Source organism: Pteropus medius, unplaced genomic scaffold (assembly GCF_902729225.1).
Source record: "Pteropus medius unplaced genomic scaffold, Ma_sr-lr_union100, whole genome shotgun sequence".
Lineage (NCBI taxonomy): Eukaryota > Metazoa > Chordata > Mammalia > Chiroptera > Pteropodidae > Pteropus > Pteropus medius.
Window position 1 is genome coordinate 15,079,937 of NW_024352785.1, and position 20,315 is coordinate 15,100,251.

General features: G+C 41.0%; 1 protein-coding gene across 2 annotated transcripts in view; it reads left to right on the forward strand.

Moving 5' to 3' along the window:
* Positions 1-18,268, forward strand: part of SNCAIP (synuclein alpha interacting protein) — a 140,353-nt gene extending 122,085 nt beyond the window's left edge. Inside the window, exons 7-12 of one of the 2 annotated variants that reach the window (XM_039848548.1) lie at positions 680-805; positions 4,609-4,778; positions 7,453-7,545; positions 8,106-9,174; positions 10,431-10,501; positions 17,709-18,268. In XM_039848548.1, coding sequence (XP_039704482.1) covers positions 680-805; positions 4,609-4,778; positions 7,453-7,545; positions 8,106-9,174; positions 10,431-10,501; positions 17,709-17,793 — 1,614 coding nt within the window. In that variant the 3' untranslated portion in view covers positions 17,794-18,268. The remainder of the gene's footprint in view (positions 1-679; positions 806-4,608; positions 4,779-7,452; positions 7,546-8,105; positions 9,175-10,430; positions 10,502-17,708) is intronic. The other variant, XM_039848549.1, reaches the window with a different exon arrangement.
* The last annotated feature ends 2,047 nt before the right edge of the window (positions 18,269-20,315 follow it).

Here is a 20,315-nt window from a genome sequence, read left to right on the forward strand (position 1 = left end):
ACGTCTTTGCTTTTGAAAGGTTATGTTCAGAGCTTTAGGTGCCCTTCCTGTATCATGGAAGAAGAGAAAGCTTTGCCTTTAAAATGCCACCCATATTTATTTGGTCAGAAAAATCGAAAGGGTCCCAGTTTTATTTTGGTGAGGTTATCTTATATTTGGCAACTTCACGTGTCGCCTCTTTTTGTAAACCTATTGGTTGTAGGAAGCATGGGATTAGGAAGACATGGTTGAAGCATTATAAACTTAAAAGTACAAGTTAGTTATCTCAATAGTTTGAGGTTTTATAATAATATTCTTCAAGACTGAAGACAGTAAAAGTAAGTAGCAAAATCATGGCCTTGGAATCGAAAGACTTGGATTCTGGTTTTTACTTTGAATCTGTTCAGGTGTGTGACTTTGAAGAGGTTCTCAAACTTTCTGCAGATCAACTTTCCCATCTATAGAATAAGTAAGTAAAACAAAAGCAGTTCAGAGATAACTTCCTGCTCTTAAAATTCTCTGAGCATTCGCCTTTCGTTGACATCAGGCAGAGTCATGAATTTTCAGTTCATACTGCATGGGAATTTTCTCTTGTAAGGTTGGTTATATCTTAACTTCATTTGGAGTTCTGTTTTCCTCTGTCTCTTATTAGATTTCTCTACATGATATTCTGTTCATTCCACCCCTTTTGTGTTTCCAGGAAAAAATTCTTTTGTGGCTTCTTCAGTTTATGCAAGAACAGGGCATCTCACTGGATGAAGTGGACCAGGATGGGAACAGCGCCGTTCACGTAGCCTCACAGCATGGCTACCTCGGGTGCATACAGGTACACTGGCCCCGCTGCCTTAAACAGAGAAATGAGTTTATCAAGTAATAAAAAAAAAAAAAGAGAGAGAGAAAGAAATTTTGTTCACTGGAAGAATGGATTAAATCAGCTTTTTCTATTGTGGTAGATAATAAGGAATAATACTGATAAAGTTGTATTTTCAGAATTTCACACATAAAGGCATAATAGCTCTACAAGATTCTCCTTACGTATCACAGGATGTTGAACTTGAAAGGGAGCATTCCTTCTCTCTCAACATTACTTTAAACTCCAAGGCTGAGGACAATAGACATTAAGTACCTCCATATTCTCAAGATGGGAGGAGATCACTACCAGACTGACATCTCTCAGTCTCTGAAATGGCAGATGGGTCTTGCTACCGTTAGCACATGTCTCCTTCCCAGGTGTATGAAAAACAGGACAGATTTTTTCAAGACTAGGTTAGAATAATTCTTCAGAATTAAGGAATAGTAAGCTAGAGAATGTATTTCCCCACTCTCTTTCTCTGTAGCAGGAATGAGCTTCTCACATTCAAAAAGGCCCAGAATTAATTACAAGGGGGCATCAGATACTGATCCCCTCAGCTGTTGGGCAAGCTAACCATGGCCCTGACTGGCAAGTCACTCCACCCCCAAGCCTCAGTTGGCCTGATCTGTTCAGCCCAGCAGGCCTTATAAGTATTACTATAATCTAAGCGTGCGATGATATAAAAACGTTTGGGGAGCAGAGCCACGGGAGAGGGACATGAGTGGGCATCCGAGACACATGAGTGGGCACCCGAGAGGGCTACTTAGAGAGCATGGAATTCCTACAAGAGGAGTTGGCATCTCACTCCTCAGCCGAGAGCCGCACAAAGCTGAACCAAACCTGGTGCCACCATCATAACAGCACATGGTAGGATTGCCCAGCAGGGGTCTTCAGAAATTTGGGGCACTTGTGAACCTGAAAACCAAATAGATCTTTTCACTCAGGAAAATGCAAGACCCTGAGTGACAAAGTAAAAAGAGAGGGTAGCTAAAGAGTTGGGGGAACCACAGGTAGAAGAAGAGTGTAGTATGAGGAGAAGAAAGGCTTTGAATTGGAAACAAAATTAAAGTTTAGATTCGGCCTGAAATTTAATTTATAAACAGTAATCATAATTACCAGAATCAGACCAATCATACCATTCTCACTGAAAATGACCCAGCTTCTATGGCTTTGTTCCCACATCTCCCAGAGATATGCGAAAGGGCCATTGACAACATATGGCTGACAGCCGTGATCACAGCAAATGTATTTACCTCACTAATAAGTTCATACAGTTCTAAATGTTATGTGTATATAACAGCTCTAGGGAAGCAACACTTTTTTCCTCATTACTTGTTTCTTTTATTGCAAACTCAGCTTGCTCGTCTATTTAACAGATACTTACTGAGGTCCTACTGTGTGCAAGGTATCTGATAGGGAAAACCGGGCAGCGAGAACCAGTTGCTCAAGAAAGTAGAGAGAACTTGAGAAACAACAGGAGAAGATGTGGAAAAGCTGTAAATATAAGAGACAGGAGATTCACGAAAAAAAGCAGTGGTAACAGCAGAAAGCTCTCTATAGAGCGTCTACTCACATGCAACTGCTCTTCAGAGAGCTAAGTCGATAGGAGATATTCCAAGTGTCTGAAAATTTCCCCACTATTGTTGGCAAAGTATGTATCTTCTCATTTAAGGCACCGAGTTGTAAAAGGAGTGTTGAGAAATTGGAGAGTATAGAAAAGAGAGAAATGTAAATTATTACCAGGATCTGCAGAAAGATGAAAGGAGTAGCATTATTTTTTGTGGAAGAAAAAGAATGGAATAAAAACTGAAAAACTTTGTTTTTCCGTTTAACAAAACACTCTAATATTTAATCGTCTTGAAATAAACTTTTTTATCAGCTCGTAAATGACAGAAAGCCAGAGAAAACCAGCTGATATCACTAATTCTGTTTGAGAGTTCAGTTATTTTTTCTTTTTAAAGTGTGAGGCGAGGCCGTCTGTCCTTTCAGAACACTCATCACTCCACTTAACACGAATGATATTTTTGGCACTAGATACCATGGATGTGGAAACTTGGATAATCTTAGAAGTGGGTCTGTCCACTGGGTGTGAGATTCAAAAACAAATACAAAAAGACTGAGAGCAGAAAAGGGGGTGAGCATGGTTCCTTATGAGGTGACTCGGGGAGTGAATTTGGAAGATGTTGGGAAGAAAGCAGCCGAAGCCAGAGTCAAGGGGGTGACAACAGGGTGTGTTTACACTGAGTCTCTCCAACAGCTCTGAGCTCAGGGCCGAGGTGGCCTCTGTAACACTCTCATGAGGTGGGTGGCGATGACTTTATGGCAGGTCGACCTTCCATGGTGAGTGATGATAAACCAAAGGGAAAATGAAGCTCCTTAATGACCTCTGAGTCTCAGTAGTCTAGGAATTCAAAAATTACAAGTATTACTTATGAGAAAAACATTACCTATTACTAAAATAAATCCAGAGGCCTACGACCTCATCTTGATAGTGTCAAAGAATATGTCAGATTGTGGTGGCACGTTAGTACTGATGTAACAGCTTTTGGTAGAATCTAATGTCATCACAGTATAAATACAAAAGAATTTTTGTTTTTATTTTTAATTAGTGGTGTCAGTTGTGCTCCATCAAATCTCTCCTCTACTAATGGTACATTGGCCAGATTCCATAACTTCTTGCTTGCTTTTACCTATTAACATTGACTCCAGACCAGTTTAAAATCTTAGTCTTATTTCGGATTCAGAGCATTCTCATCCCCAGATTGGAGTCGGTTCTAGGGATTGGCATGGGCAGTGAGCATGATCGACTTTTCACGCTCCATTTTAGCTCCTATTCCCATCTCTCCTCTGAGCTCCAATGCTGGGGACAAACAAGAGGTGTGGAGAGAAAGAAGTCAACCGTCTCTTGGCTTAACTAGGGAAGGCCACGGCACTCTCCCTGAAAGCGGTCACCGCTTCTTCGGCTCACTGTGGTTTGCCACTGATGCTCTATGTGAGCAGCCTTCAGATGCTGACTTCCGATGAGCGCAGTGGGTGGGGACTTCAGAGGGCCCTCGAGCCTCCCCGCTGATATCTGACATTGGAGATCTGGCCCCGACCTCACACCTGTGTTGCATCCCACTGTCTCTTGCTGCTGGAGAACCCTCTCCCTTTTAGTGTGGTGAAAACAGGCTGAAACCAAACGCCCTTCTACAATGTCTTCTCAGTCTACAGGACATATCCTTGCCATGGTATGAGGTGGGAGTGTGGGCTGCTTCACAGCCCCTGCCGTGTCACTTCTCTCCAGTTTTTATTCCTGATCAGGTAGGCTCAGCAAGAGATCAAATGTGCTTTCCCAGTATGCAGGAAGAGGCAAACAAAATTCCACTCCCACCTCTTTACAGGCATTCCCAACTTTATGAGCCCACCCATTGAAAGGGACAAAGCATCTCACCACGGACACTACCCTGCACTCCTCATAAAGGAGAGAACTCCAAGGATAGCAGCAACCTCTCCCCTTCCCAATCTCCTTCTGAAGCTGGGGAGGGGTTGAGAGTAGTAGGACTGGTCTACTGCATCTTTGTAGGCTCCAAAGGGAGGTATCTGACATCGGCTCACCAGAGGCTCTCTTTCATATGTGTTGGTACATCTACCCACAGCTTGCTCTGCTGTGGGCTCTGGTAACTGGTTTTTGAATAATAGAACACGTTTCATTCAACCTTCTGTTACAGTCACTTGACAGTAATGTTTAAAAGAAGGTCCCGATATGATCACACATCTCTGCACTTTTCTGACAGACCCTGGTTGAATATGGAGCAAATGTCACCATGCAGAACCATGCAGGGGACAAGCCCTCCCAGAGCGCCGAGCGCCATGGGCACACCCTGTGCTCCCGGTACCTGGTGGTGGTGGAGACCTGCATGTCGCTGGCCTCTCAAGTGGTGAAGTTAACCAAGCAGCTAAAGGAGTAAGTGCCTATTCGTTCCCTGAGAGCAAAGTTTGACCCGTCATCGTTGTGCATAGGTGTCAGCCAGGTGCTTTGGTAAGCTCCCCCTTGTGTGGGTTGTATGGGGACTTCCTAGCATTCTCCTCATCTTTTTTTCTCCCTCCATTCCAAATCCTCACAGCCAGCATTCATGCTGAAGATTTCATCTCTGCAGGGGCAAAATGATACTTAAACAAAAAATGCAGAGCAAGCTCTTCAAGCAGGGAATTTAAGCCACAGTGGACAAAGAGAGAGCCTCTCTCTATGTTCCCATCTCAGGGCCAGATTATATAGCAAATGTGGAAAGCATACAGGGGCATCATTCCCAATCTTCTTTCCTTAATACTCTAGAAAATTATAAACTGCATGAGAGAGAGAAAAAGGCTAGAGATGGGCCAGTTTCTTAGTATTCTCAAAAAGAAAAATGTATAATTGGGAAATTACAGACAGATAACTTGGTAACCATCAGCAGTAAATTTATTATGAAAATTAAGCAGATGATTCATGAATCTTCAGAACATAAAATAGTAGTTTCAAGTATACTTAAAACACTCTTTGTCTAGCAGGAGTCAGTTTTTTTCTTGATGAGATTATTAAACTGATACACATTGTATACCTGATGTCAGGGAAGCATTTCTGGGAGGTTGTCATTATACGCTTAAAGAAAAGGGGACCAGAGAAGAAGTCCATCGAGTCGGTCTGTGGTGGATTAAAGGATTAAGGAGCTGACGCCCGTCTGAGACCAAGGCTAACCCTTGGAAAACATAACAAATTATAGTTGCCATATTGGAGAGGGAGTCACTGAAAATCAGAATCAATATTCAAAGTAATGTTGACATTACTTAGGAGGCTAAACCTTAAAAATTAAATTTTAGAGAAAAATTACAAAGTCTTACTTTTAATAATAAAAATACACATTTTTTCCCTTTTTCTTTTAGAAAAAAAGACCTAGGGTAGGTGGGAGGCCTTAACTGATTACAAATGTAATCCACACAACAATATGACGAGACCTTGGACCCTCTGTCTCTTCTACAAGTTTGGGGATGCCTCAAGCTCCCTACTTTTACTGTCTTGCCTTAGATGTACAAGTCTATACCCTTCTGCCCCTACCCCTGCCAGTACCTGGAATACTTCATTTAAGGAGTTTAGGCTTTTACTAGAAAATAAAATAAAATTTAAAAATTAAAAGAGTTCCCTTCAAATGTCCTCCACCCAGTTCCACATATTTCCGCTTGGGCAGATGGGCTGGGTGAGCTTAAAGAGCTGGATGTAATTGATAGGAAAATGCATATCAATTCATAACTCAGTAAGTTCTTTCCACAGCAAATATTCTTGTACACATGTCTTTTGGTACACGTATAGGTATTTCTAAAGATAAGTTCTTAGGGAATTGCTAGAAAAAGGGCATATGCATTTAAAATGGAGATAGGTGTTGCCTAATACCCTTCCAAAAATGTCGTACCAACGTCCACTCCCCCTGGTAGTATATGGACACATCCATCAAGAGGAACTTTGAAACGATCCAATAAATGTTTTGTTTTGTTTTTTTCCCTAAAGGGTCATACTCAAGGAAAAGATTACAGAGCCTTCTCTTCACTCTCTGTACCACAGAGTCTGAGAGGCTTTCATGAGCTATAATAGCTGTTTTATTGGTGAACGTTTCAAGGTCATGGTCTTGGCTGCTCTCTCTGTTGATGATCCTGGGATAAAATACATGTGTATGCTAATAGACAACAGTTCTTCCGTTGTCTACGAAGCTGAATGCTGCAGACAGTTGGAGTTAGGCCAATGACAAGATTAAATAAGAGAGGTTACATGTGGACCTTAGTCTTTTACCTAACCACATGTCTCAGTGAGGTTGGCAAAACTAGAAATGAACAGAGAAATTCACTTTGTATAGCCACAATACACTGACAGGTAACACAGAAAGATGCAGGAGGAAGGATGGAAAACACTAGTTTTTCCAGTCCAAAATTCTGAGTGGGAGATACTCTTGAGTGCTTTTTCCTATTAGAATAGGAAAAAGCTTTTACTGGCTCTTTATAGTTAATAAATATAGTTACTATTTAGAAATGGCATTCTTTGGCTCTTTTAGAAATCCTAATCTTCAAGCCTGGGTATTATGGTTTGAATTGCCCCCAAAAAAAGCAGTATGTTGGAGTCCTAGCCCCTAGTATCTCAGAGAGTGACCTTATTTGGAGAGAAAGGAGAGGAGTTTTCTTAAAAATGAGATTATACTACACACAGTATTTTGTAACTTCCTTTTTTACTTAAAGAAAGTATACTATATTTATACTTGATATATATACATATACTAGGGAAACTTTTTCTATGGCATAAATATTCAAGTATGTTATAATTTTTAATAGCTCCCTTGATTGAAATAATTATAAATTATTTATTCAGTCTTATTCGTGAGCATCTAGGTTACTTACAGTTTTTTACAATATGAATAATAAATTTACATCCATTTTGGGTTTTTTTGATTGTATCCTTAGGAAAATTTCCGAACTGTAAGAATGAATCTTATGTACTTTTGTGAGGCTTTTAGATTCATTACAACTTGCTGTAAATTATCATAAAAATCTTATACCTATTAATTTATAGTAGTAGCTGCCTATTAAAGAGCTTATTGTTTGGGGTTTGTTTTTCCCAGACAGACAATGGAACATGTCACACTGCAGAGCCAGCTCCAACAACTTCTGGAAGCCCAGAAATCAGAGGGCAAGTCACTATTTTCTTCACCCAGGTAATGCCAGGAACATTGGTGGTTAAAATTCTTAAATTTCTGAGCCTTCTTTTGAACTTTCCTTCAATGTCTTTTAAGAAGATGAAAACAGAAAACATTTTATTTTTATAAAGAGGAATAAAAATTAGGAGAAAGGCATTGGACCTAGGGTCAGAAGACCCAGATTGATCTCTGGCTGTGCCATTTCTTTGTTCCGTAACTATAAACAAGTCACTCTTTCAGAGCCTTTCATTTTTTCATCTATAAAATGGGAATAGATATGCAGGTTCATAAGATTGTTGAAGGTGGGATTGAGAAAATTTGTGCAAAATTGATGTGTTAATAGTAAAATTTAAGACAGATTTAGTCATAGTGTAAGGTATGAGGCATACTCTACTTTCGTTATGGTTGCCACTACAGAGTGTTTGCAGATTGCTTTGAACAGACATTAAGTGATTATTCTTATTCCAATCTTACTGATTTGTAAGGTGTCAGTGGCATAAAGGCCAAGCCGTGACTTGTGATTGAGTCGTTTTGACTTTGTAGGAAATCATCTCATATGTCCTGCATCCTTTTTTCAGCTCACCCTCCTCACCAGCCTCTAGAAAGTCCCAGTGGAAATCCCCAGATACAGATGATGAGTCTGTAGCCAAAAGTAAACCAGGTATCCAGGAGGGGATGCAGGTTCTTGGAAGCCTGTCAGCATCCAGCCGGGCTAGGGCTAAAGCAAAAGATGAAGATTCTGATAAAATCCTGCGCCAGTTATTGGGAAAAGATATCTCGGAGAATGTCTGCACCCAGGAAAAGCTGTCCTTAGAATTCCAGGATACTCACGCTTCCAATAGAAATTCAAAAAAGATCCCTCTGGAGAAGAGAGAACTGAAGTTAGCCAGGCTGAGGCAGCTGATGCAGCGGTCACTGAGTGAGTCCGACACAGACTCCAACAACTCTGAGGACCCCAAGAGCACACCTGTGAGAAAGGCCGACAGGCCCAGACCGCAGCCCATCGTGGAAAGTGTGGAGGGCATGGACAGTGCAGAAAGCTTACACTTGATGATAAAGAAACACACCTTGGTATCAGGACGCAGGTTTCCTTTTAGCATCAAGGCTTCCAAATCTCTGGACGGCCATAGCCCATCTCCCACCTCAGAAAGCAGTGAGCCAGACTTAGAATCTCAGTGTCCAGGCTCAGGGACTGCTCCCCCAAACCAGCCCTCTGGAGACCCCACTCAGCCCAGCCCTGACAGCACTGCTGCCCAGAAAGTGGCCACGAGTCCCAAGAGTGCCCTCAAGTCTCCATCTTCCAAGCGCCGGACATCTCAGAACTTGAAACTCAGAGTTACCTTTGAGGAGCCTGTGGTGCAGATGGAGCAAACTAGCCCTGAACTAAATGGAGAGAAAGACAGAGAAAAGGGCAGGACCCTCCAGCGGACATCTACGAGTAGCGAATCGGGGGATCCGCTCAAAAGGCCTTTCGGAACCTTCCGATCCATCATGGAGACTTTAAGTGGCAACCAGAACAATAATAATAACTATCAGTCAGTCAACCAGCTGAAGACCTCCACACTGCCTTTAACCTCCCTTGGCAGGAAGACGACAGACGCCAAGGGAAATCCCATGAGCTCTGCTAGCAAAGGAAAGAATAAGGCGGTGAGTGCTATTTGGAGGCTATCTTCTCTTGCTTTGAATTAATTCTGTCGGTCCTGATACTGCAGATTGTTGACCTTTGCCACCTCGAGGTAATCCTCAGAAAAACTGCAGAGGGGGGATGCGTGGAAAGCCAAATTCATGTTAGAGTGCATACCCTTTGCTCTTCACTTAGAAAATGCTCTGAGAGAAAGATTGAATAAATCACAGGAAATTGTATCCTGGTCGCTAAATTTCCCTAGTTTGATCCTTAAGTATTAGGAGTCCTAGACTGGGAGGTGTTTCTATGAGATTAGACCACCCACCAATCGATGTGAAATCAGGCCCTTCTTTGGTGTGGATTCTGCCTCAGGAAAAGTTTGTTCTCCTCATGTGACTGGATAGTTTATTCTCAAGCCCAATTAAAGAGCACATAAATAGAAACTCTATTTCTAAATACTTAACTACTCAACTTTGGAATGACCTTTGAAATGAATATACCACAGGGACCTCCACATTGGCATTTCATGGTGCAGGCCCCTAAGTGTTGATCAGAAAGCTATAGCAGTCTGAAGTGCTTGCCGGTATACAGGGGATGGCAGAGTGTGCCATGAACTACATTTTATAATTGCCTTTATTTGAAAACCATGCACTATAATCTGTGGTTTAAATTCAGTGAATAAGAGATAGACAACCCTCTTCTTAGGCAGTGTTTCCTGCATGATCTGTGTATGCCGTGCCATCAAAAAAAAAAAAAAAAAATTGTAGATCAGCCAAAATGCAAAGCTCTCTGAAGAATATCCATCGAATAACCTAGAGCGTAACAACCTGCATAACTTATTCTTTACTCCAAGGTAAAATCCCAGGACGGTCTAAGAACTGTCTAATTCTTTTTGCTATACCAAAATCAAGTTTTAGTTAAAACGACTCTAATTAATTGAACACCCGTTGATTTCCACCATAAATTATCTTTGTTATAAAGGACTTTAGCCTGTATGTTTCAGCTAGAAAAGCCACACTTGTGCCCCAAACACCAGACCCTTGGGGTTAAATATATCCAAATTTACATTGTTCGGTAGAGCTTTTCCAAGAAACCTAATGGGTTCTCTTGCTCAGGAGTAAAAGAAGAATTACCCCCAGCAGCTCCCCATGCTCCTTAAAGTGTGAATGAAGCCTCTGTCCTGGCCTAACCTCTCCTGCACGCCTCCTGTTTGTTGAGACTTGCGCATGCGCTGAGCTTGCTGCATGTTTTCAGATGACTTTTAATTGCACCTCTCTAGGGGATGTCCAGCAGCTGCATCAACCTTTCCTCTAAAGTGCTGATTGAAGAGCATCTGCATAACTATGCACGGTACGTGGTGTGGGGGATGCATTGGGCAGCTGTGCTATGCCTTCGCTTTGAATTGCATGTCCTTTTAAATCATGTTCCTGAGGCTGTTTTAGCAGGGGCTGATGCCAGGGAAGAAGAAACTTAAACTCTTCCCCAAAATAGGAGCAGGCAGACTTGTAACTGGACCTTAGAAAGAGAGCAGGTCCCCTACAGGGGGGGCTTTATTCCAGCAGCAGAGGGCAGAGGAATCTACTCAGCTCACAAACGCTGTTTCCCAGTTGACTTTGGCTTTCAGTCTTTGTTTTAATGGAGTCAAGTACCAAGTAAGTATAGAAATTAAATTTCCTGTCCTGAGTGGAATGAGTCAACCTCCTATTGGAATCAGAACATTGTAGCAGAGCTGAGGTTTTATTTCATTGTTGATTGAAAGCCCCATTCGTCACCATTCTGCTGCCCTTCAGAGAAGCCAGGCCGGCCCTGCCATTCTGAAATTGCTCCAGCATAACATTCAGACCCGCGATGCCAGTCAATAAGCCAGTTTCTGAGTGCCCCCTCCACCCAAACTAAAGAAGGGTTTTTCTCAAACTGTTTATGATTCAAAATGCATCGACTGTGTACATAAAAGGATCATTTTGGAGGTCCTTCTTGGAGGACCACAGGTGGCTCAGGCACCTTCTTGGGCAAAGTCTGTCTGTAGCATGGCTTTATTTCATCCCCCTGGGAAAATATGAACCACTCCCCAACAAGAAAGGAAACGGGAGGAGGAAACGGAGAGCAGTGGAGGGGGCGTTAATGTAATCAGTGCCCCTTACCGGTTTATTTCAGATGAGTTAAATTTCAAATCCATTTTAAAAGGAGACTATCAATTTTCAATCATTTAAATTCAATTCAATTAAAATGAATTGTTTAAAAGTATGACACACCTTTCAGCACTCTTCCAAAATCCTCCAGAATGTTTGTGTGAATGTGTATATGTGTATATATACAGTTATACACACAAATATGAGCATATGTGTTGTGGGTATAAATTTTAGTTCAGAATGCTAAGGTGTGAGAAATGTCACTCTCCTTTTTTTCCCTTTTATTTTAAATTTAAATTAATATGTTCCAAAAAAATTAATCTGCTCTAGATCTCTGTTCAGATTAGAGGAAAACTAAATCTCAGTCATTTTAGGGGGTGCCCCAAGTGGGTCTCATTAATTCAGTAAGTTGAAGGAAGTGCCTTGGAGGTTCTATATTTACTGGTCATCACATTCTGCTTGGTCCAGGCTCACATGTTGCCTAAATCTGTGCTGCTGCTGGCCGCTGGGACAGGAATCTAGGCCAGTGCTGAGAGCCCAATGCCTGGGATGGGAAGAAAATAGAAAAAAATACCTATTCCCTTCACAGACATTGGTACTGTCCCATTTCTGTTTCTCGTAACCTACCTTCTCCATCCCAGTACCCTTCTCTGTCCCCATCTGAGGCTTTATGTGTCTTCTGGGGCCTGGAAAATTCTGCTTTCGTCTTAAACAGAAGTCACCTGAGGGAAGGAACAAAGACTTGGTAAACTCTTTGAGAGGAAGAACTTCTCATTTCTTCCGGGCTCCTACTGCACCTGGAACCAAGACAAATTACTATCATAGGAGATTCTTCTGCCAGAAATATTTCATCCTTTTTACAAACAAGAGGACAAAGTCAAACAATCTACTATAATAGGATGACGAAAGTCAGAGCACTAAATGGAGTTACAGGGCTACTCAGATGTCAGACACAAGGTTAACACTTCCCTACTCAATTTGAGAAACAGTCCTTCTGAAGGCTCAATTTTGAACCTGTCAGATTCATGGGCTTTACATGTTAACAGAGTTTGATTTCAGTGATAAACAGAAACCCCCAAATAAAAATATGCAGTGTATTTATGTAAGCATCCTGATCACTTCCCCCTCTCTACTTTATACATTACCCTATACTTCGTTTTAGTTGGGTATGTGTTCCACAGAAGGTGAAAACCCACTGGTTTGTTTATGCCAGAGACGGGGGAGATTTTTCTGATTCACTCATAATCACACAGAGTCAGAGACAACCAGCCCAGTTCACCCCTTCAACAGAGTAAGGATGGATATCTACAGTTAAAATGATTCTTCAGAGAAATTTAAACTTGCATGGAAATGTGGGCATGAAAAACATCTTATTCTACCATAGTGCCGGCTTCATTTTGCCTGTGGGACCCATAGAAAAAGCATTCCATAGAAAGACGCAAGAAAGAAAGGAGCCTAAATGTTCATCTATCAGTAAAGTCTTCAAATCTTGGCCCAAGAATTTGCTTACAGGCCGAATGGCCCCTCTTGGGTAGCAAGGATTACCCAAGATCTTATATGGAAACTGGTGGCAGTCACTGGGTTAGAGTTGACCCCAAACATTATACCACTGAATGGCCCTGTCATTGTAGCCCCAGGAGAAAGAATGGAACAGTGGACCCTAGTTCCAGGCATATACTGGAATCCCATTTTAGTTCCTAAGAGATTTTTATTTTTCCTGGTAAAAGAAAAATTGGGGCAATAAATACAACATTGTAAAGAATGTCAGCTCTGTGAGGGGGGTCTGTTTGCTGTTTACTTTTTCTAAATTGGTCACAGCTTGATAGCAAAGAATCTAAATTTCTTTTCAATGCCTTTTAAAATTAGATCTAACTCTATTACTTTGAACAGCTTTCCCAGTGTGTTTCGACTGCAGAGGATGACTTTGTTTATAACAATCAGATTTATCTTTACTTTTTCTTATAAAAGGCAAATTGGTTTTGAGTTATTACAACTCCAAGGGAATGTTTGCAATTATTTGTCTCAAAATGCCAATAAGACATCCGTTTCCCAGAGTTTAAGTCTATCTGAGATTTGTAGCAAATGAAGTGAGCATTGGTTTCAGTTACTGATAGCAGAGGTCATTAACCCCTGGCCATCACCAGTCACACCCTCCCTGACCACAGTGGCACTGTAGCCTGAGTGGTTAGCATCAGGAAACCCCTAATTCTAGCACCAACATGAGAGTAGACTCCTTAAGAAGACATTAAGCAATAAACACCATTAGTGTGGGTTTTACTGTGAAGGAATTGTCCATCCTGGGAATTGTACATCTGGAGCCAAGAGCTAATATCAGATATTCTGCTTAGATGTCAAGGTTGTTCAACATCCACTTGAAAGAAAGAGATATGTTTGTTTGGCCTGAGATGATATGATGGTGTGGCAATGGTCATCTGTACCCAAAAGGAGGTCAGAGTTCAGGGTGCCCCCAGCAGTGTACATGCATGCATGCACGCGTGCACATGTGCGCGCGCGCACACACACACACACACACACACACACACACACCTGTCCTTATTGCCAGAATGTCACGCTAAATGGAAAAATGAGCAAAGATATGGAAGACAATGGGAAAGCAGAGGCGAGGTCCTAGCCAAAACCCAACCCAAGCAGAGCGTACTCTCAGCCCTACTGAACAGCATTTCTGGAGTCATCACGGGAAAATACCGTCCAGCCAAAAAGGAGTCCCCGATCCAGCTGAACACATGCATCCTTGCCATGATTTCTCCGGATATAATAAAATAACCACATTTCAATCCTGTCTTAAATTTTTGACTTCAAAGTATTTATTTTTAACCCATATGCTTTTTAAGGACTCTTGAAGTGATAGTTATAGAGTTAGTCATAGGTGTGTTTCCAAGCTATCTGAGTGTGTATTGACTGCATACATAGTTCTAGAGTGAAACCCTTAGAGCAGACTGAATCTTACTAAACGTAATAGTTTGGAAAAGTTCGCTAAAGTGCTAGTGCTAAATGTATATTTAGTAACACTACACATTAGACTTTCTGCTCCAAAACTATAATTTCAAGTTCTAAGCTCTGATCTGAAGTACGTTGTTCTGTTTTCATTCTAATATAATAGGTCTGGGGTCCAGAGCCCGTTAGTCAGCAGGTGTAGGTACTTGAGATGATTACCTCTGCTCCAGAAACCCCTATCTGGTCTCCTTGCCTTCCACACCTCCCATGTTTACCCAGATGTTCTGTGCTCCTTGTACAATGCCCGTTCCTCCCACCCCCACTGCCGCCTCCCTAGGTTCAAATTAGTTCCAAAGAAAACCTGTACTTCATACTGAAGCTTTGTGCATATGACTTGGAGGAATAGAGGAGACCCCAATCTCGAACCGTTTCTCTAGATTACATTAATTGACAGCTTCTCCTTTGAAACGGGCCACAATTTTGCACTGTCATTGGCTGTTGCTTAACAGAAAATGTCCATGTTATAGGGAATAGTTAAAATCATCAGATCTTTCCAGTGTACAAGCACAATTTAGCACTCCCTCTAACAGGTACCAAACTTCCCGAGGTTGGTGAGAACACAATTCACAAATGGAGTTTCTTCTCATAAGCTCCTTCCACCCTCAGGGAAAAGGAGAAAGCATGTACTGCCACAGGAAGACAATGAGACAGAGTTTAGTATCAAAACGTGATGAGTTAAGACAGAAAAAGCTACTACAACTAAGGGCTTTAACATTCCGTCTTAAAGCCCTGCCTTTGGGAGGCAGGAAATCAACATGTGGGACACCTGCCTTGGAAACCAAAAGTATCCCACTAGAAATGCATTCATTCAGTGTGCTCATCCTGGTGTAAGAGTAGTCACAAAATTTAGGAAGAAACAACTCTCCTCTGCCACCTACACCTTTCCTCACTCTCCCCGGGGTCCAGTTTTGAATTGTGCAGCTACAAAGGGGATACACGTTCTGTTAGTTTCGTAACTGCACCACGCGTCTGCCACTCTTGGGTGTGTTTGTACATGGAAAGGGCAATTCCTGTCTATAAACTCTCTCAAGGCTGGAGTTTTCAAGAAGCAGCAAGCCGTTGGAGGTTTAAAAGTACCAGATGGCAACTTTACCCAGACACCTTCCAGGACCTTGTCCAAGCATCCCTGCTCCGACCACAGTCATTTGGGATTTTTCTTCCCACTGGGAACAGTGCCGACACATTAGCTTCCCGAATGCCACATCCCTGGATTTCCAGCACGCTCATTTCAACAGTTTTTAGCTCTAAGCCACACATTTTGCTGTGCCAGAGTAAGGCGTGGTCTCTTCATTTAGTGAGATCATAATCAAGAGAGAATTTAAAGAGAATATAGTTAAAAACACGGCGAACTCCATGAAAGGTATAAGAACTTCATGATAGTGCCCTCGGCCCCTAGTCCCCTTTGTACGCCCAGTGTCTAGCGTGGTGCCTGGCACCTGGTAGGGGCTTCATAAATATTTGGAGAGAGGAACAGCTAGAGAGAGGAAATGAAGGAAGAAGAAGGAAAAAGAGAAATAAAAAGAATGAAGTCATCATCCCACAGAAAGAATGGTGTGTCCTGTATAAATCTAGGCCATCTGATTACAAGTCCCCCTACAGACGGGGGTTTTTTAGTTCGGGTACTTCGATTAAGTACAAGTTTTCATACTTTGAATGTAAATCCCATTTTTTAGTAGGTGGGATTTAAAGATATGCTCTCAGTAAAGTTCTGAAAGAGACCACAAAAGTAGCAACGTCTCCCTATTTTGGTTATCAGTGGAAACGTATGCCCGTGGACCATTTTAGACCAATCCTCTAAGTAAGTTGCTGTCCGGGCTTTGGAAATATGGAATCTATGCCTAGATGAGTCAGCAGGTTAGAGTACTTGAAAAACTGTTATTTAAATTCAAACCTTTTCTTCTTTCCAATTTTGGTCACTGAGAATGTGATATTATATCCCAAAAAATGAAATCACGGAGCAGCAAATTATCTGAATAATTCATGCCAGAGTTACCCACTTTTTTTTTTTTTGAATACTTGTAATTCAGGACTAGGTAATTGAAGGGTTCAGGGAAGCTTGAATTAGCTTGATATTATTCAGATAAATGGCTCAAATTAACATTTTACTTGGTATAGATTCAGCTCTAATTATGCTGGGTTTCGTTTTGCAGAAAGTGTTCTCTTTAGTATTTTTGACCACACTGCCACCCCTTGTATTAAAGCAGAAATTATACACATGCCCACCCATCCACCTTTCCCCTTCGGAAATATTATTGGCATTTTGTCTGTCATCACTCCTCTCCCATGTCCCTCATTCATTTAGGTTTATGCCTTTTATATTTCTACGTTTTCATTTTAGTGCTATTTTGTAAGACAGAGGTGATATGTGTGTGTGTTTTTAATCCACCGTCTTTAATTGGAAGTCCCTAGAACATCTCTTAACCAACCAGGTTTTTCTTTCATCTTCTCCCTTTCTTGCCCATGGACAGCTCTCTAAAGTTCTATTCAAAAAAAATAAATAAAAATAAGAATTATAACTTTCAGATTGTGATGATAATCAACTATTTACTAGAACACTCAGAATAGACTACATGGTCTTTGTAAGTGAGCACGATTTTGAGGCCATAAAGCTACACTTGGGATTCTTCATCCAGATATGTCCTCATGTTAGCGAGTACCATTACCAGAAAGTTTGTTTTTGTCCAGCGTAGCAACAAGAAGGAATTTAGTGAATTTAGTAATATGTAGGCCTGCCACCGTCAGAAGATAACTCTCCAGAAGGTTTTATTCCCAGAATGGGACTAATATCCATGAAAATGAATGCATCTACCCAGAGGGAAATTCACTTAAAAAGCAAAACTGATCCACGGTTTGAGCTTGTACTTCTGGTTCCACAAGCCTACTAGGTATCAAGTATTGAAAGAAAAACAGCATTATTCCTTAGTTTCTTCTTTTCCTTGTAGATTTACGAACATGCTGTTGCTCAGTAATCACGCACCCAAAGAAAAAGCACCTTCTTTAAACTATTAATAATCACGCTTATGGAAGAATAAAAGGTGTCACTAGTGAAATCATGTAAAGGAAATATAAATATCTCTTGTTTCTACTTGACCGTCAATACTTTCTGTTTTGTTTGTGATAAAATTCACTGACTGTAAATTTTACCTGGAGTTCAATCAGCATAATTGAGAAATTACTTCCGGAGGCAAAAAGTTTTCACTAAGTGTGTGTGTTGTGACATGTTGACTCTTGCTTTTATTTTTTAAAGAATAGTTTATATGAAAAGAGAATAATTTGCCTACTGGAATGAAGCATTCTTCAGTGTGGTTTGTATGAGGATAATTTCCATTTTTGGTGAGCTGTTTAGTGGTATTGTCTTGTAACTCGACCATAGTTTTATCTAATTTTGGCCTCGTGGTTTCTCTTCTGCTTAGGCATAATGACATCAATAGAGAAATGAAGAAATCCTACAGCACAAAGCACACTGCTGAGCCAGAGACAAAAGAACTCTTCTTGTAAATCGCTTGTTTATTATCCCTCATTGCTGCCCTTTGGGCACCATTGGAAATTTCTGGATTGTCCTCTGTGGAAGTAGAATCATGAGAGCAACACCTCACCAGCAAAAGAACAGAATATCAGGATGCCTTAACTTCATAGTAGTAGACTATATGACACATTTTGGGTGATATTTGTATATATAACTTGTTTTGTAAAAGATGCTGTTTAAAAGCATGATTGGGTAAATGTATGTTTTTTAAGACTGGATTGATTCAATTTATCCACGGGACATTCACCAAGCCACTGACGCCAGTTTGTATTTCATCGATTGCATGAGTGTTTCCTAATGTTGACTGAACCTCCCTTTCCCCATAATTCGGGCACTTTTGGCTCAGCATCTCAGTAAGACCAGGTCAGTGGTATTGTTTCCTGTCTAGAGTGTTTTTCTGTCATTTCTACTTTTTGTATAAAGGAAATAAAACAGTGTTAACAGCCACCTATAAGCTTGAGACACCTACTTTCTAATAAATCTGTGATGTTCTGATTTCTAAGGGACTTTGAGAGTATTTTGATTGCTGCTATTTTATTTCAGGAACAAACTGCCCAGTTTAGCTGTTTTCCCACAGGGATCAAATAAAACATTCTAGTTTTCATTAAGCACTAAAGGATCAGACAAGTATATAAAATAAGCCAATGCCTCTGTCTTCTCAAATCGCAGCGCTGACATGAGAAAATGCTAATGACAACTAAGGATTTAGCCCCTTCTTGGGTCACTTTTTTCTGCCTCTAGCACATTATGAGGCCTCTCTAATCCCTTCAGGAGACAGTGTGGAGCCTGCATTCATAACAGTCCTATTCTTGATGCAACTCTTTCAGTCCACGTAAGCAGTGAGTTCCAGGAGGTATTGTCCTATCATGTAAAAATATATTTTCATCAAAACTTCGAGAGTTTTATTTTCAAAGTGTTGGCAGGGCCTGCCCAAAAGAGGTCTATCAAATTTTAGTTTGAAAGTAGAATGTATTCCTACCAGGAGCGGGGAGCGCTGTGTGCTATTAATGGTTACTAGCAATGTTACCGCAGTCAAATGTGGACCATTCTGTATTCTGGTGGACAAAATAGGCCAAGGTACTGAGTTAGGAGGCAGTTTTGCATATGTGGGTTATCTGACAAACGGGCTTGATGAGATACAAGGAGGTATAGACAAAGGAGTTAATATAAAGTGTCTTTAATGCATCGGCCATGCTTATGTGAAGATATTAGTACTCCCATTTTATAGATTAGAAAATTAAACTTCAGAAAGCTTAAATGCTGTGTCCAAGGTGAATAGCAGAATTTGGCTTTGGTACCAATTTGCTCATTAACCCCACTACACTATCCATCTGTCCTGCGCTATGCTATCCCCTGCGAGCTTTGTCCACTGGACAAGCACACAGGCAGCATGAGTTGTGTGGTGTTTGCTCTACTCCTGGATAACCCTTTGGTCTTGGGCAAGGGACACTGCCTCCTTGGAAGGGCGAGACTGGCCTACAAACACATCTAGGAAGTAGATTCTTTCCCACTTATAGAGCAACATGTCTGTAAATATCAACCAATTTGCTCTGTCTTTGTTTGGGTCCTGTGAGTTCCTGTCGTTAGAGCCTGGTCCCATGTGTGGCTCTGCATTTCTCATACTGTCTTTTTCTCAAATGAGATGCCCTATGTTGATTTTGGCCCCTTGGTTTCATGTGTCCTCTTTGATTGCTTCCTGACATTTCACTGCTCTGTTCTAGTGCTTGATTGAGCTTCTAGTAGAAAATACATGGCAACCACACATGAAATGTAGATTCCTGTATTTTCTGCTTGGTGCAGAGGCCACCGGTGAGCTGGAATCACACTTAAGCCAACATTTGGGACCTAGCCCTAGAATGGGGTCTACAAAGAAGAGATTCAAGGAATGCTCTCTCCCCTAGAGGCCCCAGTTTTATTCTTAGACTGTGTTTTTAAAGTTGAAAGGGCCTGGGCATTATGCGGATTTTATAAGCCAGAGACAGAGTTCTCAATTAAACATAGTAAAGAAAATTTCAAGAGTTCAAAAGAAAGAAATGCTATCTTCACTTAGAAAATTCTGGCAATTCGATTAATGCTAGCATTTTAGATACCACAGTACTAAGCAAAGAAAAGCAAACAATTTTTTTTAAAGTAAAACAGGAAAGCTGAGCAGATTCAGATGAGCCAAACTACAAGAAAATGCATTCTATGTTTAATGCTGTTGCTAGGACACTAAAAATGCAGGTCTTGAAATCATACATGTACAGTCCAAGTTCCTTATGAAATGGATAAGTTATGTTTGCTTGAAATTAATAGAAATGATGTTTTCTATACCACAAACTTAGTTTTGTACAGAATTTTTAAAATAAAGACACAAACTCTTATTTCTTTGTAGAGAGTAAGACATTTACATGTTAAAGAGTTTTTCCTTTGAGTAAGCAGAGCTTTGAGGCCCCTACCCCAACTGCCTCTCATTGGGCTAGTAAAATGAGTAAAGCTCTATCTGAATGCCTAA